The 26,179-nt window shown below is 38.4% G+C and overlaps 1 protein-coding gene across 4 annotated transcripts in view; it reads left to right on the top strand.

Annotated features, from left to right (window-relative positions):
* Window positions 1–26,179, top strand: part of NELL2 (neural EGFL like 2) — a 400,524-nt gene that overhangs the window by 104,439 nt on the left and 269,906 nt on the right. For all 4 annotated transcript variants that reach the window (XM_080811935.1, XM_080811936.1, XM_080811937.1 and 1 more), the window contains exon 4: window positions 14,309–14,459. In XM_080811935.1, the coding sequence (XP_080668061.1) occupies window positions 14,309–14,459 (151 nt within the window). The remainder of the gene's footprint in view (window positions 1–14,308; window positions 14,460–26,179) is intronic.

The following is a 26,179-nucleotide window of genomic DNA, read 5'->3' as shown; positions in this document are numbered from 1 at the left end:
GAAGGTGACATGTTAAATCCTGATCACAATATAATTCCCAGATTATCTTAATGCCCGGTTCTCCTCTGTTTTAAAGAGTGTAAAATAGAGTCGGGAAATTATCTGTAGACCACTGTGTAGCTATTTCGCCTGGATGGTTGTTTTTGTTTTTTTTTTTTAATCTAATCTTACACAACAAAAGAAAAAAATACAAGAACATTGATTTAGTATATGTTTTAAACAGTCCTCCTAGGTCAACACACAGCTAAACACACACCCAAAACAGGTGTGGAGATGAGAGGAGACAAGTCTCGTGCTTTCCCTTCAGCTCTGGAAGATGTTTCTGGCCATTCGATTAGAAACAATTTTCTCTGACATTCTAGAAATTTATAACATTTCTAAGAAAATACTCAACCCACACTGTCAGCATGTGGAGGAAACTTTTGAATCTGCTCTTAATTGAGGCCTTCTATCATTCCTTTTTCCAGGCACATGCTCATCTCAGAATGCTACAAGGGACCAAGTTTCTTTCATAAAACTGGGATACCCATGCAGACTTGCTAGTTCATATTCCAAGGAGAAAGGAGAGAGAGAAGAGTCTTTAGTTTTAATGCATAACAATATAAGAGAGTATTGTAAATGTTTTTGTATCTTTCTAGTTTAGTTCATTGGAATTGTCCTTTACCTTTTAAATCATAATATTAAACTAGGTGGCAAAGGGAAGGAATATTTGAGGCAAAATAAATCTGTAACCTTTGCTTAGTTACTTGAGCAGACAACAGTATATTGTCATTAAAAGGCAGGGAAGTAGGTGGCAAAGCCATCACTGAGCAAGACAGTTGGCCACACTTACTGATTGGCTTCTGCGTGGGCTATGCCCAAAAGGAGAACCGTAGAATTGATCCCTCCCTGCACTTGGAAAAAATCACAGAATGAGAAAAGATAGGGTGTGCCCCTCAAATTTACATATCAACAGCAGTGATGAAGGCAAGTTAACAGACCCCATTTGTCACCTTCCTTTCCTGCTTGCACAGCATCTAGACTTCCCTCACTGAGCCTCCTATCACATTGTTTTGATCTTCCTTTCTAGACATAAACATAACTAACTAAAGATATAAAAGACTTGAGCTTTATTGGGGGAAATTATATCTGTATTTGTTGCTTCCAGGAGTCAGTAAACTATGGCCCTGTGGGCCAAACTTGAGGCCTATTTTTGTATGACCTCTTGAGCTAATATTTTTTTTTAACATTTTAAAATGTTTTTGACATTTGTAAATGATTATAAAAAAATAAAAATAAATTTAAAAGAATATGCAACAGAGATGTACATGGCTTTGGAAAGCCTAAAATAATTTGCTGTCTGGCCTTATGCAGAAAATTTTGCTGATCCTTGTTTTAAAGAATGCATGCCCCATTCTGGATGAGTCATAGGAACCTTGGGGAGATGTATTATTTAGGGAATATATTATTAGGGAATAGACAAAGTTCCTGTAACAAAGAGGCCCCAGATGCAGTGCTCAAAGAGGGATGTCTCAAAGTGCTCACAGAAGGTCTATTTCCCTTTCATGGGACAACCTGGTTCCAGGGCTGATGGGCAGCTCCACCACATTATTCAAGGCCCCACATTGCCCTTGTCCTCATTGAAGAACTTGGCATACTACCTCAGTATCCCTGCTCCAGACCTAGGGAAAGGAGAGTGAAGGGCAAGGAGCTTCCTTTCTAATACTAAAATCTGAATTCTAGCGCATATCACTTCTACTAGTATCCTGTTGACCAGAACTTGTCACCTATCCACGTTAGGTACAAAGGAAACTAGGGAATGTAGTTTCTAGCTGGGTAACCATGTGCCATGGTAAATGTGGTATGTCTTATTACTAAAAAGAAGAGAATTATTGCTGTTGGGGGACAACTAACATCTCTGCCACATTAAGGTAGACAGTTCATAATTGGGATGATTCTTGATCTTCATTTCTTTTCTTTTCTTTTTTTTTAAGTTTCTTTTAAGTGTTCCAGAATTCATTGTTTATGCACCATTCACAGTGCTCCATGCAATACATGCCATCCATAATACCCACCACCAGGCTCACCCAACCCCCCACCCCCCTCCCCTCCAAAACCCTCAGTTTGTTTCTCAGAGTCCACAGTCTCTCATGGTTTGTCTCCCTCTCTGATTTCCCCCAAGTCACTTCTCCTCTCCATCTCCCCATGTCCTCCGTGTTATTCCTTATGCTCCACAAGTAAGCGAAACCATATGATAATTGACTCTCTCTGCTTGACTTATTTCACTCAGCATAATCTCCTCCAATCCCGTCCATGTTGATACAAAAGTTGGGTATTCATCCTTTCTGATGAAGGTTTAATACTCCATTGTATATGTATGGACCATATCTTCTTTATCCATTTGTCTGTTGAAGGGCATCTTGGTTCTTTCTACAGTTTTGCGACTGTGGCCATTGCTCCTATTTACACTGGGGTACAGATGGCCCTTCTTTTCACTACATCTGTATCTTTGGGTTAAGTACCCAATAGTGCAATTGCAGGGTCATAGGGAAACTCCATTTTTAATTTCTTTTTTTTTTTTTAAGATTTTATTTATTTATTTGACAGACGGAGATCACAGAGAAGCAGGCAGAGAGAGGAGGAAGCAGGCTCCCTGCTGAGCAGAGAGCCCGATGCCATGCGGGGCTCAGTCCCAGGACCCTGGGATCATGACCTGAGCCGAAGGCAGAGGCTTTAACCCACTGAGCCACCCAGGCGTCCCCATTTTTAATTTCTTAAGGAAATTTTTTTCCAAATTTTTTTTTAAGGAAATTTTTTTCCTTAAGGAAATTGTTTTCCAAAGTGGCTGCACCAAGTTGCATTCCTACCAACAGTGTAAGAGGGTTCCCCTTTCTCCACATCCTCTCCAACACATGTTGTTTACTGTCTTGTTAATTTTGGCCATTCTAACTGGTGTAAGGTGGTATCTCAATGTGGTTTTGATTTGAATCTCCCTGATGGCTAGTGATGATGAACATTTTTTCATGTGTCTGTTAGCCATTTGTATGTCTTCATTGGAGAAGTGTCTGTTCATTTCTTCTGCCCATTTTTTGATCTTCACTTCTGAATGCTCAGCACATAGCAAGTGCTCAGTTATAAATTTGTTGAATTAATGAAAGTGAATGGAAAGCTGAAGGCAATCCTTAGCTCTGGTATAGGCTCTTAGGGAGAAGTCCAAGCCTTGAAATAGGAGAGATACAGGTTGTGATGGGATTAGATTAAGGCTCTTGAGAATGGATGAATCAGCAGTGGTGATTGTATAGCTAGTGAGGTGAAATCCAGAAATGAGTTTAGTCGGTAAGCCAATCTTCTCTACTTTATCCAGGGATAGTATCAGCATTTAAATAGTGAATTGGATTTAGAAAAACTTAAAGGGGTGGGAAAAAGTCCAAGAGGGTGGTAAGATGGGGTGGGGTTGGGAGTTGGGGGTGGTATCCAGTCTGATAAATGAGACAAGTCTAGTAGCCCCCACATTTCAGAGCCACAGGCAGTCATCACTTGATAAATCCAGTGTTCTCACACTCTTTAGCAGATTCATCCATTCCTGAGGCATGGCATAGAGAATTGGCAAGATCCCAACAAAGCACCAGAACATGAGATTGGTGTGCAGGGCAGAGTCAAGAGTTCTAGGCTGGGAAACTGAAGCGAAAGTCCCAAGTTTGTAGGCTGGGAAATGATTAAGTTTAGAGGTTGCCCAAATTCTCAGAGCTCTTTTTTGTTAATACTTAAGTCTGAGCCCCCTCTTTGATTTTGTGGTATCACTATAACTGGCTCAGAAACTGAGGGGAGATAGATATGGGGCCTGGGGTAACAAGGGCAGGGATTGATATATAATCCTGTCTGGACTTATCCAGAAAATTTTGCTGATCCATGTTTTAAAGAATGACATCCCATTCCAGATGAGTCATAGGAAACTTGAGGGACAAGTATTACTTAGGGAATAGGCTCAGCCCCTGTAACAAAGAGTACCAAATGCAGTGCTTAAGAAGGATGTCTATTTCCCTGTCACATAACAGTCTCAAGGTAGGCCCATCCAGAGCTGATGGGCAGCCCTGCCACATTATTCAAGGCCCCACATTGCCCTGTCCTCATTGAAGAACTTGGCGTACTACCTCAGTATCCCTGCTCCAGACCCAGGAAAGTGAGAGTGGAGGGCAAGGAGTTTCCTTTCTAATACTAAAATCTGAATTCTAGCACATGTCACTTCTACTTGCATCCTGTTGACCAGAACTTGTCACCTGTCCACGTTAGGTACAAAGGAAACTAGGGAATGTAGTTTCTAGCTGGGTAGCCATGTGGATTTGAGAGACTAAATTGAGAAACTGAATATTCTCTGCTCTGTGTCCTTTGGTACCTTATAATGAATGTTGTTTTCTTTGTTGCAGTGAAAATAATAATCATAAAAAAAGAAATGTAGCATGATTTTGATAGGGTGATTAATCATGATAACTGATATTTTGGTGTCTTGTTATTCCAGAATAATTTGATTATTCTAATTAAAGAAGGATAAAAGCAGAACAAACTCCCAAAATTGATGTCTCAGGTCAAATTGGCCTATTAGGTGGAAGATGAGATTGTGCATTTCAGCACTTAAGCCCTGTGTAATTGATGGAGCACTGCATGCTAGCTCTTTGGCTATTCAGCAAAGATTCTGTTAGAACCTGCTTGTGCAGTCTGGGGTTGTGCAATATATAACCTTCACATTTTTTATAAATGTGTAAACCTATATATTATAGATCCCTATTCCTTACTCTTGCTAATTAATAGGTATCAACCAAATGTTCAAGATATATAGGAGAGAACTCACCTTGATCCTGTTAGTTTTCTTTTTCTTTTTACACTGATAATTTGACTAAAGCTGAGCCAAGCCAAGCACACACGTGGATAAAAAGATAGCCAGATTTTTCATTATATGTGTGTGTATAAATATATATATGAATATATATGTAAATATAAATAAATATATATATATATATGATATTTCTTTTTCTCTCATCATTCTCAGGGACTGAATGAATATTTGATCAGACCTCAAGAACAATAAAGGAATAACTTGTGATTCAGTTTTCACTTAAAAAGTTAACATCTGTGCATTTCTCTTTTGCACTTAGAATCACTCTCTTAATGGATATGAAAACCTTACAAAGAGTAATTATGTGTGCATTTAAGATATAACATATATACTATATATGGGATGATTTACAAGAGGGGAAAATGACCTAATTCATGAATTTATACAGTTTAATGTTAAGGTGAGTACATTGTTAATTTAAGCAATACCTCATACAACAGTAACTGGAGTCAGTATATGAAGGTGCATTTGAACCTTCTGGTGTATGGCTAAGGGTAAGACCAGTGAAAAATTGAGTTTTCTTCCTTTTTTGAAAAGACATTCATGCGTTTCATTTATTTATTTATTTTTAGATTTTATTTATTTATTTGACAGAGAGAGATCACAAGTAGGCAGAGAGGCAGGCAGAGATTGAGAGGAGGAAGCAGGCTCCCCGCCAGTGAGCACAATGCGGGGCTCGATCCCAGGACCCTGGGATCATGACCTGAGCCGAAAGCAGAGGTTTTAACACACTGAGCCACCCAGGCGCCCCATGCGTTTCATTTATTGAAGGTTTCAATGCAAGGCCAAAGCGTGTTTCATGAAGTATGATAGTCCATTAATTTAATTTTACTTATGCATTTAAGACATTGGCTTCAGTATTAGCTGACAAATTGTATGCATTCAGTTTGGGTTCAGTTTGATAATACATCTTGGATTGGTTTAAATAAATATCTAGTAAATTACCAATTCTTAATTCTGCTACATATATTCAAATGATATTGTTGAGACTGCTGTCTACGGGTAATGAGGCAGTATCAGGAACACACCAGGAATACAATGTATATTGAAATTGTGGATAATATCATTGCCATTGTCATTGTCCTCATCATCATGCCTTTCATTTACTTAACATGTCTGTCTGTTTCATCGTAGTCTTGAGCAGTATTCCAGTTAGGAGAAGAGATGATAAAGAGAGATCTCTGTTAGCTCATCTAGCCTCTTAATTTTGCTGGTAACAAAACAGCTGGTAACTTCCCTGGTGAGTTTCTGAGGGAAGCTTCACACTAGCCAAAAGCATTAATCTGATTATAAACTCAAGTGCCAATTTTAATTTTAATCTATATTGAGGATTATAACAGTGAACTAAACGAGAATACTCATAGTGGTTAATTACTACTTCTGTCTCTGAAGAACAATGTACCTGGGAAGCCAAATTACTATCAGAAGTTTACTGGTTAGGCTGGACTTGAAACAAACAAAATGGAGTGATCTACATAACTCATATCTATTATGTATAAAATTTTAATACTGTAATTTTAAGCTCAAAATTATAGACATTTTATTGTTTGTAGCCCTCCTACATTCTGACCAAATTTTGTTCCACTTCATTAATGAAAATTCCAACATATGAGTCATAAATGATTTGCTTAATGTCAACCATTTAGTTGCTAAATCCAGGAGTAGAACCTGTTATTTGTTTTTGTTTCTTGGAATGGTGTGGGTGCTTATGTTTTAATTTCTGATATATTCACTGGTATATGTTTTTATGTGGTTGGATATTCACAACATTAAGCCAATGATTTTGTAAATAATACATGAAGATACATATGCTTATTATGCATTGAATCAAATTATAATTAGCTGTTGATTAAAAAGAAACTTTTGAGATTGTTTTGGGGTTTCATGGGAATAAAATATAGAAGGAGAAGTTGACTTTCCAAGAGTATGTACTGGGGTCAGCTGGTAATATGAGGGACGAATAGACAGCTAAAGTGTGAGGATGTGGCATCATGAGATATGGGGTTGCCCCATTAGAAAGTTGTGGATTACTCATATGTTTTGCCCAGTAATTTTTTAAGGAGAATTATTTGAAAATTGTCTTTTAAAAAAGCCTTTGGTTTTATAGTTCATATCTCAATAGTTTAGAGTATCTAGCTGAGAAGATTATATAATTGAACTGTTTTGTAGATTTGTAAAGCTTAAATTGATCTGAAAATCAAGAAAAGTGTATTTCTTTTCAGAATATAGATTTATAAAAGTTAAGTTAGAATCAGGGTTTATTTACTTTCCGGAGTGTATCACCATCGCTTTGGTAGGGTACTACCGTGTAATAATAGGAAGCATGTTGGCTTGGGTGGGGATTCTGGCTCTGCGGTTGAAATTGGTGGGTTCATTTGTTTATATCCTAATTGTTTCTGATAGCTCTGTTGGAGGGGGTCATGGAGAGGACATGACCTCGGATTGACCCTTGTGCTGGGCCTCAGCAATCAGAGGCTTCTCCCCTCCTCCCAGTCCTTGAAATGCTCACTCTGCCCATCATTCCCACAGTAGGAGTCATTTTCTGGGATGCATTGGTGAGAGCAATGTATTGTGGCGACCATGTCAATTGGTATAACTTGAGTGAATCCAGTTAAGGCTTCTGTATAAATTTGAGATTTTTGCCAGCAGATGGGGAGATCTGTGTCCTGCGGCTGCCCAAGGCAAGCCTTGTAAGTAAATTCCCTTGCTTATTAAACCTGCCCCCTCCCAATCTGGAGTGGCCTGCCTCTTTTGTCTCTCCTTGCCCTCTGGGTCTGGGGCCTGTTTCAGATATCACTGGGGAAGCTCCTGAGGTTTCAAACCAGCGAGTTTCTAATAGAGTAAATTCATAGAAACGAGCTCTGATTTTGAGCCACGTGTGGCGAAGATTGCAAGGGTCTGGGCTTCTCTGTGCCTCTCTTTCCTCATCTGTAATTTCTGTTACTGCAGAGCAATAATCCCATTTATTCAGAGTTGCTCTGAGACTTAAATGAGATTGTTCATATTTAGTTAAGGACTTTGCAAACTACATATATAGTGTAAATCAAATTTTAGTGGCTTTGAAAATTGTGACTATTACTTTGGCTTGAAAGTTTGCACTGTAAAGGCATGGATATTTTGAAGGGAGAGTAAGAGCAACGGACAGGAACTAGTTCTGACTTCATATATTTCTACCTGAATTTAGAAGATAACAGCCTTTCATAGTTAGAGACTGAAAAAAAAAAAGTCATTTGGTGAGTTTTGGCACATTCTAAGTCAACCCTCTTAGGCTTGAGATTAGACTGTTTTTATAATTGAATTTGCACATGGTATTTGTATTCGTCTGGTTGTGTGGGGGAAAATCAATTTAGGTTTTAATTTAGTGCAGATGGGGTAGAGACCTGTCTGTGGCAGAGACTCATTTGGTTCATGATGGCAGTTGTAGTCATGTGGTTTAAGTGTGAAAGAAGAAAATAATTCTTGACGATTTCTTAGTTATTGGTTGGTGGACAAATCCCTTCTCCTTCACTAACACACCAAAAATAGTTAAAGAAGCACCAGCCTGACTCTCCTTTTCAGTGAGCACTCGTGTTTGCTACCACATACATGCTTCCATTCCATTTCCAGTCTATTTTTGAAATAAGCCAGTCTCTCTCTCCCTCTCCTTTCTTCCCTTCACTACAGTGTATGTGGGGCTACATAACATAATGCTTAAATCCCTAAAAATTGTGACTACATTCACTCGGGAACTCATCACTCCATCCTGGTAATCTCATGACTAAAAATGAATATTTTGGTGGGATCAGTTCAGAACCTCTTCATTACTTATCGATAACTGCTTGAAAAAGCCACGAGTTTTTGGTGTGTTTTTTTTTTTTTAGCAGTTTTTTTAGGCTCTGCACACAATAAAATTGGAAAATGTTGAAACAAAGTTTTATTTTAAACTCAAGTGATTCTGCAATTAAGAAGCCCTGCTCCGGCATGGGTGTGCTGATTAGTTTTTTCCTTTCCTTTTTTTGAAGATTTTATTTATTTGTCAGAGCGAGAGAGAGAGAGAGCATGGGCAGGGAGAGGGGCAGAAGGAGAAGCAGACACCCCGCTGAGCAAGGAGCCCCACTTGGGACTGGATCCTAGAACCCTGAGATCATGACCTGAGCTGAAGGCAGATGCTTAACTCCCTGAACCATCCAGGTGTCCTGTTGCTCAGTTTTTCTATGGGGTTTCACAGCAGTGTTTAAAGGCCACTCTTATCAGCCTGTTTTTCTCTGAAGAGGCAATTTGAAATGATCTCTGTCAGACTTTCATTGAAAAGAAATTCGGTTTACATTGATTTTTGTCCATAAATGAATGATCATTCATAGTTCTGTAGAAATAGAGAGTGGTAGGCAGGATTTTATCTTAAGAATAATTTGATTGCCAAAAACTTTTATGCCTATTTCCAAATGCGGAAACTGATATTTTATGGCTGAGTTTGGGATACTTAGAATGAAAGAAGCTGAGAAGTCGCCACAACGGTATCATGGCTGTGGGTAGTTTTAGCGGATTCCACAGTCTCACTGCTTGAAAGAGTAATAATGGTAAGTATCCTAATCCTAATAGCCAACACATGGTGTTTGCTACATGCCAAGCATAGCTAATAATCTGCATAGCTGGCACTGAAACCTCATTCTTCTGGGTTCAGAGTGTGTTCTGCCAGCCATCACTCTTTATTTCTCTATGTTTGGTTCCTAACAGGAGGCGTTGTTGAGAAATTGCTTCATATATACCTGAACTAAATTATTAATTCTGAAAGCTGAAATGATAAAAATGAAGTAAAATTAATTCTCACATGATGGGTTTCTTTGACTTGATTTTCTGGTGGAGACTAGAATTGGGTCTATAGTAATAATTGTGGGAACTCAGAAGTCTCTCTGAACACTGTATAATCCTTGAGATGGAAATAGAAGGCAGGAATGTTAATTTTACAAATTGAGAAACAGAAATGCAAATGAGGAAAGTGACCTTTCTTAAAATCACTACTAAGCTAGTCGCTTACGGAACTAAAAATGTTGTGTTATGTAATTACTTTTTTTCTGGATTATTTTCTGTGTTGGTGCTCTCTTATTTGCATTTCTGTTTGTGAGTGGCAGTTGAGTTTGGATAAAGGATGCCATGTTCAGGAGGCAGTGTGATTTAGTGGAGAGAATACTGGACTGGAAATTATTATCCCCATCAAACTTTTGGCATGCCAGGTGCCTTTGGGTGAATCACAGGGTTATTCCTTGGTTAGTTTCAGGCACTGAAAAAGAAAGTAGTAATGGTTGTCTCTTGTCAAGTTTCCAAGGCTTTATGAGAACCAAAATGAAATATGGGTTCAAAGGGAAAAATATATCATTATACATTTTTGAAGGATACATGTTGTAAAGTAGCAGATGTGCAGCATTATATATGTGTATGTATTAGATTATATATATTGTCACTACTCTGTGTTAGATATAGTTTTTTGATGGTTCATCCTTTCGTCCTCTCATTCTTGTGATTTCTATGATTTTAGATACTATATTCTGATGACTTCTAAATCTATATTGCCAGCCTTGATCTCTCTCATGAGGTCAAGCTCTGTGGTGCCACCTCCACAGAGGACACTCCTACCTGTGTTTCCCATCGCACATGAGAATGACGATTGCTAAATCTGATAGCCCATATGGGTACCATCATGCTCCCACTGCATTTCCTTTCATCTGGTCTCTCAAGCTAGAAACGTTAGATTTGATTAGCTTCAGTTTTCTCTTTCTTTTGCCTTTGCATGTGTTTTTATTAGTGACCAAATTCTTTAGGTTCTGTTTTCTAAAAATCTCTGGAATTCTACCACTCCTGTTTATTCCGATGCTCCTCACAGAATTCAGGCCCCCGTCGAGTCCTTCCTGGACTCAGGCGTAGTGAATTTATGAAAAAGCATGTTTTTAAGAGTAACAATAGATTTAAATAATATTAGGGTGAGGTGAGGGTGGGTAAGATATAGTGTTCTGTTGACAGCTGAAAGTATGATGCAGTTGTGATTTATACTTCCTAGAAGTGCTCTCTCTGTCACAATCAAGTAATCTTCAGCTGTGTTCTGGCCCCCTGGGCTGGAGGTGCCAGGTGAGGAGACCATCTTGAGGTCACAGTAAGTCAGATGAGGTTTTCTCCCTTCCATTGCCTTCCGTATTGTCCCTCCCCATAACACAGGTGGGAAGTTCATGCAAGTCTGTTTGTAAATCTCTGTGTAAAGAATTTGGTTAATCAAGATGGGAAAACAAAACAAAACAAAACACCACAATATTATTTCTCCTATCACTATAGTATGAACTGAATGGGACTTCTGTGGGCATGTTTGTGTTGGAGAGTCCCTCTTTCTTACAAGTCACCTACCCTCATTGAGGGGGCAAAATAGGGAAGGTAATGGGCTGGGAGTAGAGCTAGGAGAGGTGATTTGGTTTGGGAAAGGTAGTTTAGGGGTATCAAAATGTGATGTTTAAAATTTGTGAAATCTAACAGAAGAGTCAATGGTCATCTGAGTTGAGAGTTTCTCAAGAGTTCTCCCTATGTTCAGCTTTTTTCTTTCTTCAAATAACTTTTTGTATGGCCATCAGAGAAATTTTCCAAAATTGAGATTGATTAATTTTTTAAAAAATGTTTCTTCACCTATAAAGATTCCTTCACTGTGTTTTCAACCATGGTGCCTTACATTTTTATTAATGATACTCAAATGTAATCCACTCTTTTAGATCCTTCTTCCTTTCATCTTAAGGTCAACCTTTTTATATGTCATTTCATCTAAAACAAAACAGAGAAAGCTCACAAAAATAATGCAATCTCTCAACTCTCCCCAAAAATCTGACTCCAAAAGCAGTGGAAAATAATATAGAGATTAGTGATGGTTTTCTGTGCATACCAAATGACAAAACTGCTATAAACCTGCCGTAAACATCTCTTTTCTAAAATTTCACTTGTAAGGCAGTTGTGGCCCAGTTCTAAACTCTTTGTCTCCCCATGGATGAGCTCAAGCTCTCCGGGCCACATCTTTGGATCTCTCTGTGGGTCTGATCTTCATTTCTGTATTCAGTGCAGTCCTTTCTCTGCTTCTCTCATTTGCATCCCCATCTTTTATCCTGTTCAGCAAGACAAAGGATGCTGCTCAAACTCTACCTGCCTGAAGAGGGGGGAAAGCATAATAAATATTTATAATTTAATTTTAATTTGCTTTTATCTATCAAATTAAGATGAAGTGATGAAGTTTGCAAATGATTTACTTGTGTAGAAATTGGAGTGGATTAAAATTTGACACTAGATGAATTATTCTCACAGAATCACATTTTGTATGTGTCCTTGAGGAAGTGGAACATTTTGGAGATAGGAAGAATTGTATGGAATCCCCTCCATAGCCAGTCTTATCCCTGATGGAACTTGGGGAGACACTATTGTGTTGACTATGGCAGAAATCGTAGATTATTGTTATGCTTTTGAGTTGTGAATATTGATTAGAGCTGAGGAAGTTTCTTTTTTGAAATAAGAAATTTTTTTTTCCTAAAACTTTGAAAAGATATCCTGGGTGTGACTTCAGTGCCCTGGATTAGGCTCATTCCTGGCTGTGGACGGGGTTTGGTGTTGCTCTGATTGGTGTAGAGGGAAGTCTTGTGTTGAGAGTGGGGAAGGATCATTTTTCAGTGGTAAATATCATTTTTCAGTGGTAAATAAGAGGGTTTCTTTTGTTTTGTACTATTTGGTTTTTTGTTTGTTTGTTCGTTTGTTTGTGTTTTGTCTGTTTTTTTAGCAAGGGTGTAAATTAATGATGGTGACAGAAATCACAGGTACATTGGCACGCAAGGTCCTGCCTATCCAATCCAGCTTTACTATTCAGGCCCATCTGGCAATGGCTGCTAGTCACTGTTTTAGCCTCGTCATGCCCTTTTATACCTTTCTGCTTTTTCACAAGTTATTCCTGTGACTGGAATGCTTTTCTCTCTCTTTTCTACTGTTCGACTCCTCATCAAATGCCATCTGTCTTCTGAGATCCTTCCTTCCACATGATGTTGGCTATTTTTTCCCTCTGTGATCTGTCCACACTTTGTTCCTACCTGTATGACAGCACTTCTTTCACTGTACTGGGATTATGCATCCCTTCCTCTATTTTATGGGTATTTTGAGGACTTTCCCATGTCTGTCCACTCCTACTGATGGACACAGATCACAGATGGATACATATTTATTCCATAAATTTGTGGGGCTAGAAAAGTATGGAACTTTGGATTAATCCTATAATCTGTTTCATCGAGGCTGTGGTTCTCAGTAAGATTTCTGCTACACTGCTGCGGAGGGAATGCTTGGAAATGTGTGGGAGAACTTTGGGTTGTCATAATGACTGGAGTCAGGTGTCACTGGCATTTACTGGAGCCGGACCAAGGGTGTTAAATGTTCTGCAACATATGGGACAGTTTTGCATAAAGAGGGATTGTTTTTTCTAAATGCTGGTAGTTTTTCCATTGAGAACTATCTAACCTAGTATTTACCTAGACTACCTAGTCTAAGGTGAGTGTAGTTACTTAGTCTACCTAGTCTAAAACATAGAAAGGAGGAGGATGGTTTGATAACAACGGAAACTTTTTCTGGCTCCCATCAACTCTTTGCATATACTATGAATAGGAGAGCCTTCTGCTCAGTTAGCAGATGGCTTGAATGATAGGTTTTTTCTACCCACTAAATCCATTTCTATCTGTATTGCCCCCATACCCTCTGGGTCCTGAGGTTGGAGTGCAAGACTAAATGAGGTAGAAGTGTAGGGTCCAAGTTTCTGCTCTTCCAGGGCCTACCTTCCTTGGCTAGGCTTTCTCGGAGTCTGGAGAGAGAGACATTGGAATGAAGGTCTATGTATTTCTTTCAACAATATGGTAAGACAATTTGATCTTAATGTTTCATCCACTGCACAGAAGGCTGAGAGTGACTAATTTCAATGATCTTTTAAAAAATCTATTTATAGCATGCCTTCTGGCTAAAGACATCAATGTGGAAGGTGGCACATAGATTTAAATCCCGTTTTCTGTCATGAGGTGTCAGAAAAGCTAAATGGCTCTATCATGGTCTTTTAGGTCCTATTCTAGGAAGTACATCTTTTTGCTCATGGTTGACACTGACGTGGTTGTGGTATCCAGGATAAAATATGTCAGGAGAAAACTTGGGAGCACACTTCTTCAAACAGGCTTCTTTGATTCTTTGCCTCAAAGGGGACATTTTTGAAGAAAAGATTCCTGGAACAAAAGTTTAGTAATTGGTTGACTGTCCTATGTTCTATTAACTATGTAGCATTTAAGTCTTGTTGAAAGAGTCTGAAACTTAGTATTTATCAGTTGTTACTTGATAATGTTTTTTTGAAAGATGTTGCATGGAAAAGATACTTTGTAAAATCAAATTCTAGTCTATTTAGTGTATCTTTCTTTTTTTTAGATACTCCCAGAAGTATAAAAGCATCCACTGCCACAGCTGAGCAGTTTTTTCAGAAGCTGAGAAATAAACATGAATTTACTGTTTTGGTGACTCTAAAACAGACCCACTTAAATTCTGGAGTTATTCTGTCCATTCACCACTTGGATCACAGGTGAGTGTGGCTGCTGGGGTTTTTGTGTTTTCATTATACATAGTTAAATGAACATATTCAGAAGAAGTAAACAAAAGCAAGATATACTCTACACAAGATTGGTAGGAAACAGCTAGAATAATTTTGCTACATTATGCAAAATCACAAACACCAGTAATTGAGATCAGCTGAGATGCAGACGAAGTTGGTACTTTTGATGTTGCTAAAAGCACACAAAAATCACCATTCCTAAGACACACTTATTAGTGACTAAATTCCTCATGAGATTTCTTCCTCAGTGTTAAAGACAAACATATTTCTTCTTAATTTGTGAATAGTTAGCCACAAAAATACTATGTTCAATTTCTTTAGGAAATTGCCTGGGTCTAGAATTTAATAATCTTATAATTTTAGCCACTGACAGATGACTGCTCTTTTGACGCACCTCTCAGACAGCAGCAGTTACAACTATGTTCTTGGATGTGTATTAAATTAAAATACTGTCTAGTATCTCCCAGCTTCTCACATGTGTGGAAGCATGATTAGGAGAGTTTGTGGGAGTAATGGTGAGGGGGAGGGGAGGGGAGGGAGGAGAGGAGTCATTCATGACTCTGTGTAAACATAGATTGTTACTGAATAATAGCAAATAGCTCCAAATGATTCCTTCCTTTTTTTTTTTTTTAAAGATGTGTTTATTTGAGAGAGAGCGCACATGCTCCTGTGTGCTCGCGAGTGAGTGGGGGAGGGGCAGAGGGTGAGAATCTTTAAGTAGACTTCAAGCTGAGTGTGGAGTCTGACGTGGGGCTCTGTCCCAGGTCCCCGAGATCATGACCTGAACTGAAACCAAGAGTTGGATCCTTAACTGACTGGGCCACGAGGCATCCCCTAAATGATTCGTTTGTGAAAGAACAACTACAGTTCTGATAATGCAAGTTTCTTCATTTTCACATTTTGAATACCCACTCCATGACTTACTGTGGACCTCGAGCAAGTCACGTAGCCTTTCTGTAATACAGTTTTCTCACTTGTGAAATGGGGATAGTGATAGTCTATTTCATAGCTTGTGGTGAAGATTAAAGAGTTTATATATGTCAAGTGTTTAAAATATATAAGAGGTTTTAATGATCCTGTTCAGGTGTGGGCAGAAACCCTCTTTTCTTGGTTTATCTTATCAGAGATGAGGCAACCTAGGTCATTATAAACCTTTATTAAATACTGGGGTGCCTGGATGGCTCAGTGGGTTAAAGCCTCTGTCTTTGGCTCAGGTTGTGATCCCAGGGTCCTGGGATCGAGCCCCGCATCAGGCTCCCTGCTCAGCAGGGAGCCTGCTTCCCTTCCTCTCTCTCTACCTGCCTCTCTGCCTACCTGTGATCTCTGTCTGTCAAATAAATAAATAAAATATTTAAAAAGAAATAAATAAAAATAGACCTTTATTAAATACTAAAAAGCAAACAGAAGCACGAATGTGTGGAGAACAAAATAGAGCATGCTGATGTAGAGAGCATGGTACCTGATCACACTCTACCTGGATTATTCTATTAAGGCCCTGCCTTATTCCATCTGTAGCCCCAGAGGGTTGGCATAACTTCCTAGGCCCCTCACTTGGGTTTCTTTCCTCCTCTAAGTTCTGGCCTGTGATTGAGAGGAGGGTGCCACACACTAGAGTTTTCACTTGGTAATTGGATTAAGACCTTTAAGGCAGAGCAAGAAAGGGAGAGGTGTCATCTCCAAAGGTTCACTCGGGCTTTTCCTCTTGATTTGTTTCTGGTGCCAGGGATAGGCCTTGTCTTCAAGTAATTGATACCCGAGCTCCTCGCTTACAGTGCTATGACTTTTGCCCATCTCACCTGGGCTTTAGGCAACATGATTCACATATAATAAAGGAATATTGTTCCTTTATAGAGCAGCCTGATTTATTGCTGATTCTTTCTCCTCCTCCTCCTCCTTCTCCTCCTCCTTCTTCTTTTTAAGATTTATTTATTTGCAAGAGAGAGAGAGCATGAGTAAAGGGAGGCACACAGGGAGAGGGAGAGAATCCTCAAGCAGACTCCCCACTGAGCACAGAACCCAACACAGAGCTCGATCCCAGGACCCTAAGATCATGACCTGAGCTGAAATCAAGATTTGGACACTTAACTGACTGAGCCACCCAGGGTCCTCTAGTGCTGTTTATTTCTGCTTGTGAAAAAAAAAAATTTCCCCTGTATTTTGGGCACTAGATTTTTCTGCTGGGTAACTTTTCCCCACATGGAACTCGTCCAGCCTCCTTCCAGATGGCATATCCTTATATCCACGATGGCTACTGCAGCCTCCCATCTTACCCCCCTTGTCTCAGAGCTGAGGAGCCAGCGCTGGGTACTCCATCTGCTCCTCTAGACTTAACTGGCAGCATTTCACAAGGTCCACTGCCCTCATCTATATGCGTCCCAGATGGGCAATGTTTTTGTTGGTCCCTGGAGTTGAATATAATGAATAACTGTACAAATGTTTGACCAGCACAGACTTCTTGTAATCTACACACTTTCAATCTAATGCTTACTAAGATGGTTTGAAAATTATTTTTAGCATCTTAAACAGTAAGTATGTGGACGTCTGAAATACCTGATCATAATCGGGTAGATTCTTGATGAAAGATCTGAGGAAGAATGACTTGCTGTCAGGTGGATTTTTTTCTTACTCTTCCTGTGAAGTAGATGTGTGAAAACACATGAGAATTTATATTGAGTTATTTCAATGAAAGAGAATATTTTTTTAAATCAATATGGCAATATATTTTTGTTGTAGAAAATATGGAAAGCGGACAAGTGTAAAGAAATAGAAAAACTACAAATTGTATTACCAAAAGGAGACCAATGTTGACATTCTGTCATATTTTGCTTTAGTCCTTTTGTCTGTGTGTGTAGATATGTCATATTTTATTTAATCAGTCCCTTACTTTGGATATTTAGCTCATTTCCTTTTTTAACTTTAATAAATAACATCATAAGGCATGTATTTATACATACATTTTTGTGCTTAGCTCTTATGCTTTCTAGTTATACTTGTTACGTTCAACATTAATTCTGTAATTCCTTGTTTTACTTATTCTTTCTTTATATCATCTATAAGTTTGATAACATTTATCTAAAAAAATATTTGAGATATAGTATGTCTTTCTGTGATATAAAAAAACATTTTTTTTTTTTAAAGATTTTATTTATTTATTTGAGAGAGAATGAGTGAGAGAGAGCATGAGAGAGGAGAAGGTCAGAGGGAGAAGCAGACTCCCCAAGGAGCTGGGAGCCCGATGCGGGACTCGATCCTGGAAGTCCAGGATCATGACCTGAGCCGAAGGCAGTTGCTCAACCAACTGAGCCACCCAGGTGCCCCTTTTTTTTTTTTTTTTTTTTTTTTAAGATTTTATTTAAAAAAACATTTTGATTTGTAAGGCACTTTATATTTGTTTAGTAAGCTGGCAGTTATTAAAGACACTGTGCATTGGCTCATTTGATCTTCAGCATTGATGAGTGGTTAAGAGTGCAGGTTGAGAGGGGCACTGCGTGCATTCCTGTCCTAGCTCTAACACTTACTGGCCTCGTGAGCTTGTGCAAATGACTTAACCTCTTCTGTGCATCAGGTTCCTCATCTCTAAGTCCATATAAGGTGCTTGAGAACACTAGAGGAAAAGATGCCACAAAAGTGCCATAATCACACAAAGTCAATACGCCAATTCCAATTTCACAAATAAGAAATACAAGCCCAGAGAGCTTAAGTTGTTGGAGGTTCCCAAAACCAAGTGGAGGTAGGGTTTAAACTCAGGTCATTGCACTACAGAGCCAGCATGCTGGACGAGTGCCTGTGGGTGGTTGTTCGACTTGGTTCTTTTCTGCCCCCTTGATTCACAGCATCACTTAGCTAGTTAGTGACAGAATTGGAACCCAAATCCACTTATTCAGACTCTCGAGTGTGGTGTTTTTACCAGTACACTGTGATGGGTCCTAACCTGCTAGCACCCTGACAGATCTTGGTTGTGGGGTGTGTGTGTGTGTGTGTGTGTGTGTGTGTTCTGGTATTGTTATCTTTCTTCCCTTCATCTTGTTCTGACTCATATTTTTAATTTCATCATTTCCTGAACACTTACTTATTTATTCTCTGCTTTCTTTCGCCAAAAATATAAGGTGGTTTATAGAGCTATCTGTAGGACAACAAGATAAGAGTGAAGTGAAATATGAAAGTCAGGGCAAAGGAAAAATAGAAACCCAGTTGGATGATTAAGATAATGCAGTTATTCTTGGTTCCGAGACCAGAGACGCTTTTGGACAGGATAGAGTGAGTGTCTTTAGAGAAACGAGTTTAGAGGGCTTCACCTCAGTTGGTGACATCATGCTGTAATGCACTTCGGGAAAAGCAAAGCTATGGGGATGTCAAGAACTTGTGTCAAGGTGTGATGGTCTTTGAAACCATACGGCACCCTTGATATTGTGCAGCCAAATTTTCCTACTAATATTCTTATCCCCGTAGTGCCTCCAATATGAAACTCTGATAAAAGACCATGACCTTAAGGCAATATTCCATATAAATTGCTTTTCTCAGAGTAATATTGAATTCAGGTTAGACTTCCCTAGTAAATATTCGAATTGTAGCTATTTTGACACTTCAGTGAGAGTTAAATGTTGAGTGAGCAGCAATAGGAATTGAGTTGGAGGAAATACTGACATTTTATGTGAAAATTGAGGAGCCTAACAAGGACACAGCTGAATAGAAGATGCCCATTTCTGCCTGAAGGAGGCAGTTCTCAAGAGCAGGGCCATGCTATTCCTCAGGAAGTAGATGACATATTGCTGAATGGATTCCATGGAATGTGGAAATTTTTAATTATGCTACACATTTCAAACATTGTATGTTATTTATAGGAAGTTTTGCAAATGAGGAAAATTACCAACAAGGAAATAAAAATCATCTGTAGTTTTACCACCTGGGAATAGTTTCTATTAATACTTTCAGTTATAAAGGTCTACATGAGGGTAGATGTATAATATTTAAAAAGTTGAATCCTACTGTACATGATATTTTACAATGTTTTAAAATTAACACAATATCTTGAGGATTTTCCCCATGCCAACAAGTACTCATTTATAATCAAGTTTTTTTTTTTTTTTTAAGATTTTATTTATTTATTTGACAGACAGAGATCACAAGTAGGCAGAGAGGCAGGCAGAGAGAGAGAGGGGGAAGCAGGCTCCCCATTGAGCAGAGAGCCCGATGCGGGGCTCGATCCCAGGACCCTGGGACCATTACCTAAGCCGAAGGTTTTAACCCACTGAGCCACCCAGGTGCCCCTATAATCAAGTTTTTAATAACCAAAGATTATCCCATCATTGGATACAAATAAAAATAGAGATAATCAAATTCTTATTTCTGCCATTAAAAAATCCAAAGTGTCCAAAAAGTGTTTAATTCTGATCAGTGTAAGTACCTGAGGTATCCACTAAGATAAGCTGGTTTGCAAAATCTGTCTCTGAATAAAGTGAATTAATTTATGTGCTCCACAGATTGGTTAACTATATGTACTAGTACCATTTAGAAAAATGCCTGTCTCAGTGAAGAGTTGATCCTTTAACTGGTGGGGATTAGGAGCAGGTCCAGCTCTCCATAAGGTCCTTCTAGTTCACAAAAGAGCTCTTCGCGCCTTGGGAAAACTCATTTCCTAGTTGCATTTGGGGTTGATGGGGAGAGTTTGTGATGCTTCATCCAAGCACATGTTCTTACAGGCCAGGTAGGAAACACACAAACAAGAACTTGAGTTCTTCCCGTGACGTAGGCTTCGTGGGTTAGACCACAGGGTGCCTGCTACAGACCAGTTACTAAGTAAACATTAATATTTTTACCACAGATGATATGAAACTACTTCTCTCCTTTATGTCAGTCCCTGATGCCAATCTTATCACCATCCCGGCTGATTGCCAGGAGAGCCTGGCTACCAGACTGTTCAGGTGCCAAATTAAGTAGGCAGAAGTCCCTAAGAAATGGAAATGGGCATGAATGTCAGCTCCATCATGGGCAGAGATGAAAAAAAGTGATGTGTTAATGCCAGGCACACGGCCAGTCTGCTCATCATCTGTGTGTCACTTCCATGCTTTTCCTCTTCTTGTCCAAATACTGCCCATATTTCAGAACTCTGCTTACATCTCCAGAGAGCTTTTCCTGACCTTTCCAGTTTACATGACTTTCTTACTGCATTTGCCTCCAATGTAGTTTTTAAATTTGTGCCAATCTTTCTGGCATTCTGATCTTATATTGTTATTTATGTGCTGCACGTATACACATATGTATTAGTTGTATATCAGATACTAAAAATTTCATTTGCTGCCTTTGATCACAATTGTGATAAATATTTATTGAGGACTTTTTTAAGTTTTAATTTTTTTTTTGAATTGGTAATATATCACATGGTTCAAAATTTAAAAGGCACAGCAGGTTATAGAGAAGAAAAGTCCACCTCTGTCCCTGTCCCCAGCCACCTGTTTTCTATCATTAAAAACATTTTGAAAAAAAGAAAAAGAAGATGTGGCTCAGCCAATCAGTGGTGTGCTGGTGTTCATACTGGCTTATGGGAGTTGAAACTTTGTGAGTTGTCATTATTATGATAGCTCAAAGTAGGCCATAGTGTGAGTACTTAACAACATGGAAATCAGCAAATGCTGCAAAGCCAGGACTTTACTTCTGGATGTATTTTAATTGATAAATATTATTTGTTTCACTGAGTCCTTGCTTTTTTCATATTTCTCTTCCATCTTTCTTATACGAGTGGACAATGAACAAATATTTTAGAATTATTTCTCTAGAAAACAGAGAGCCAGTTGTTGGACATTTACGAACACCACTACCTTAGTCCTGGCATCTAGAGTTAACCACTGTTACACTCTGGGATGCAGCTTTCTGGTCTTTTTCCCAGGTGTGCATAGTTGTACACCAGTTGTACATAGTTGATAACAATTCCTGATTAGATTTTAAGATTTGTCTTTTTTTTTTTTTTTGCTGTTAAGGATTGTGCATTGTTCTTATAAACCCCATTTCATGTACCATGTTGTTACACAGCATTACATGGTAAATAAGTATTTGATGGATGTAGTAATGCGTGAAAGATCAAGAGAAAGATCATCATGAGTGCACCAGGAATCATCAGTAACATCACAAAGTTTTAATCAAGCTAGGGCAAAGGACCTGAGGAATGTTGAAATTGCTATATTGATGCAGACTGCCTAATCTATTCTGAAATGTCATTAGCTCTAGTGTGAGATTTTTACTAACTGGTAGTCACTGCCTCGAAACGGCTCTAAGTCCCATTCTTAGAGAATAACGACACCTGTAATGAGCTATATGGCAACATCTCAGCTGGTGCATTCAGGCTGGAAGCCTAATCACACAACTTTGTTGGTTTGGACATCTGAGACTAATAGACCCACTCTGGATTCTGGGGTATAAGTGCACAAACGGCAAGAAAGAAGTAGGAAAGACAGACATTGCAACATCTCAGAACTGGAAGAGGGTTTAAGTCAAACTTTGGTACTGAAATACAGCTTCAAAGTTACATGATTACAAAACTGTGGGGAACCTCATCAGCAGTGTCCCGGTGTGCTGTGAGTAGTCTTACTTGGCCTCCCAGCTGAGACTTCAATGGTGTTTCCAATAGTATTTTTCAAGTAGGGGCTATTATTAAAAATTAGATCACAGACTTTCTTTTTTTTTTAAATATTTTATTTATTTGACAGAAATCACAAGTAGGCAGAGAGGCAGGCAAAGAGAGAAGGGGGGGAAGCAGGCTCCCCACCAAGCAGAGAGCCCGATGCAGGGCTCGATCTCAGGGCCCTGAGATCATGACCTGAGCCAAAGGCAGAGGCTTAACCCACTGAGCCACCCAGGCGCCCCTAGATCACAGACTTTCTGTGAGCACAGTGTAAAAAGCTGGTAGGCTCTTCAGCTGTCTCTATGTCTATTTGGCTAATACCAGTATTATCTGAGACAGCAAACCATAATATATGACACTTTATGTCTGAAAGAATGAAGATGTTCAGGCAGATCAGAGAATTCTCTCATCATTATGATTTTCTGGCTATTGCATTTCAAAAGGGAAAAAAAAAAACCAGAGAAATAATTCCAAAAGACTGATTTGCTTATCTATTTATACAGGAAATTTAGAAGAGAGACATGAAAACAATAAACACTCACTGAAAAGCAAAGTATATTTATAAGTTAAAATAAATGAAAAATTTCCCCAAGTTGCAAAAGGACTCTGTTCTCTTCCTCCATGTTCTACAAATTTGCTTTACAAATACGCGGGAAGAATTTGTGGCAATAGCTCTGCAAATAAATACAAACTGTCTTGTAGCCTGCCATCATCTTCCATATTAATAAAGTTGAGGTGAAATAAATGAGATTTTTTCCTACTCTCTTAGTATTAATTATTATATATTCTGGATGAGTAAGAATGTATTTATGTATGAGGCTGATAAAATGTATCTTCATATTTGTGAGTGCTTGTCATGTATTAAACCATTTCTCTTTCTTGACATTACTAAGTAAAAATTAAACTTGCTGGCAATATTTGCTTGGCTTAATGGTTCTGAACTAAAAGATGACTGTTTATCATGGATAAAATTAACAGACTGATATAACAGCTACTACACACTTTACTTTTTCATTGCACATTGCTTAATAAATAATGTTAAAGATAACAGGACTTATAAGCTAAAATTTCAAACCCCAAGTTCTTCATAATTCACAAAAACTTCATATTTTATTCTCTTAAAGTATGTTTCTATATCATTATTTATATCTCAAATAAAATTACATCTTAATGTGTATTTCGACCCCCCCCACTTTATTAGGAAAGTTGCAGTGTATATTCTGATGTGGTTAAGCATGCATATGTCATTACCAAGTAGGCGTGGTGAATTGTTCATCAAAGAAACAATTAAAGTTAAGACAGCAAGCAAATGGGATTTCTCATATCTTGTATGTACCAAACTTATACATAGATGAAGTGATGAAAGCAAGTATACATTTTAATATAGAGAGGTTATTTCATGGGGCACAGATCTCTCTTTCATACTGAAGAACTGAGGCCCTGTTTTCCTTCCTGTACGGGTGCCACTCTTACTGCAGGACCAAGGAGTGAATCAGATGCCTACTGCTGCTGCCCACCCATATCCACTCCCATCACACATTTTAGGTATTTACCTCCTTAGGCAGAGATGCAGAGGACTGGGAGTATTTGTAGTCCTCCATCCTATTTGACCATGTGCAGGTATCAGGCCCCAAATATCATAGACAAACACAAGACCCTTCTGCCATATCCATCTCATAGCCTCTTCGCATCTACTGTTTACTCCAGGTGTGCAACTACCAGTGACTTGGCTGTTGTGTAGGCAACTGTTTCTGAGGGTCAAGCCTTGCATGTTTGAGGAAATCAACCTGGTGTTCCTGCTTGAATATTTTCGTGCTTCCCCTTTCTACATTGCCATGTTACTTCTTTTTATGTGATAGTAAAGGTCAATTGTTCATTAGAAATAATTGGCCCATGTAGCTATTAATGATCAGTTTGCTACTTATTTATTTATTTATTATTTATTTTTTTCTGTCATTAAAAAAGAATACATTTTTTAATTAAATATGTATTTTTTTTCATGGTTTCCTTTTCATCTAATGCTTGAAGCCATCTAAAATTTATTTTAGGTTAAAAAAAATGAAGCTCTAAACATTTTCTTAAACAGATAACTATTTCAACATCTTTTAATTCTTTCCCCTCCCTTCAACAGCAACTCCTTCATCATAAATGCAATCTTATACTGATATTAAAAATCAATCCTGGAGTGCCTGGAGTGCTCAGTTGGTTAGGCAACTGCCTTTGACTCAGGTCATGATTGTGGAGTCTTGGGATCAAGTTCTGCATCAGGCTCCCTGCTCAGTAGGGGTAGTCTGCTTCTCCCTCTGATCTTCTCCCTTCTTATGTTGTCTCTCTTTCTCTTTCTCTCTCTCTCTCTCTCACACACACACACACACACATACACACAAATCAATCCCGACTCTCCTATTTCATTAGTCAGTCTGCTTATTTTTGTACCAGTAATGTGCTTGCATAAACACTTTTTGGTTTAAATGAGTTCCATTTAATGAGGATGTTAACTCCATGTCATCTGTATTCTTCATCTACATTAAAGTCTTTATGGTATTTTTGATATACTAAATTTTCTTTCTTTTTTTTTAACATTTAAAAAATTTTTTTATTTATTTGAGAGAGAGTGAGAGAGCATGCACAAGCAGGGGAAGGGGCAGAGGTAGAGGGAGAAGCCGACTCCCTGCTGAGCAGGGAGCCTGATGCGGAGCTCAATCCTAGTACCCTGGGATCATGACCTGAGCTGAAGGCAGATGCTTAATCGACTGAGCCACCTGGGGGCCCCCAAAATTTGCATATAACTTTTTTTTAAAATTTTTTCTCTATTTTAATAAACATATAATGTATTTTTATCCCCAGGGGTACAGGTCTGTGAATCGCCAGGTTTACACATTTCACAGCACTCATCATAGCATATACCCTCCCCAATGTCCATTTCCCCACCACCCTCTCTCGTTCCCCCTCCCCCCCAGCAACCCTCAGTCTGTTTTTTGAGATTGAGTCTTTTATGGTTTGTCTCCGATATACTAAATTTTCTTACCTGATAATCCTCTCTATAGGATGGGATTATGTTAATGATATAGTGAAGAAAAAATACATTATTTTCTCCTCCCTGAAAGAGAAGAGAAAGCCAGTTAGAAAATTTAAGGAAAAGAAGAAAATTTCAGCTGACTGATAATAGCCGTGCACTTTCTTTGTAACCTTAATTATGTTGAGATATGTTCCTTTTATGCCTAATTTATTTTAAAGAATTTTTATCATGAATGAGTATGGAATTTTGCCAAATGATTTTTTCCTTTGTCTATTGAGATTATCATACTTTTTTTTCATTCTATTAATGTGATGTATCACATTGGTTGATTTGCATATATTGAACCATCCTTGCATCCCTCAATAAATCCCACTTTATCATGATGAATGATCTTTTTAATGTGCTGCTGAATTGGTTTGTTAGTCTTTTGTTGAGAATTTTTGATCTATATTCATCATTGGCCGATAGTTTCACTTCTAGTAGTGTATTTTTCTGGTTTTGGTGTCAGGAAAATGCTTGCCTTCTAAAATGAGTTTGAAAGTGTTCCATCATCTTTGATTTTTTGGAATGGTTTGCGAAGAATTGGTGTTAATTCTTTGAATGTTTGGTAAAATTCACCAGTGAAGCCATATGGTCCTGGGCTTTTCTTCATTGGAAAATTTTTGATTACTGATTCAATTTTGTTACTAGTAATTCATCTATTCAGATTTTCTATTTTTTTCCCCTGATTCCTTCTTGGTAAGTTGTGTGTTTCTAAGAATTTTTCCATTTCTTCTAGGTTGTCCAGTTTGTTGGAGTATAGTTGTTCACAGTATCCTCTTCTGATTCTTTGAATTTCTGTAATGTATGTTGTAATGTGCACCCTTTTTTTCCCCCACACTTAAAAATGTTTACATATGCTCAGGAGTTCATTTTTAGAAATAGGTATTACCTTTAACACAGTGGAAGTGTGGGTAGTTATTATGTTTTGTTAGAAAATACTACTTTTTAACAAGTTGCAATATAGATTGATTTAGATTTGGCTCTTGACAGCTTCATCTCCATTTTCTCTCTTTT

This window comes from Martes martes (genome assembly GCF_963455335.1).
Source record: "Martes martes genome assembly, chromosome: 8".
Classification (NCBI taxonomy): Eukaryota; Metazoa; Chordata; class Mammalia; order Carnivora; family Mustelidae; genus Martes; species Martes martes.
This window is presented reverse-complemented; position numbering and strand designations above follow the sequence as displayed.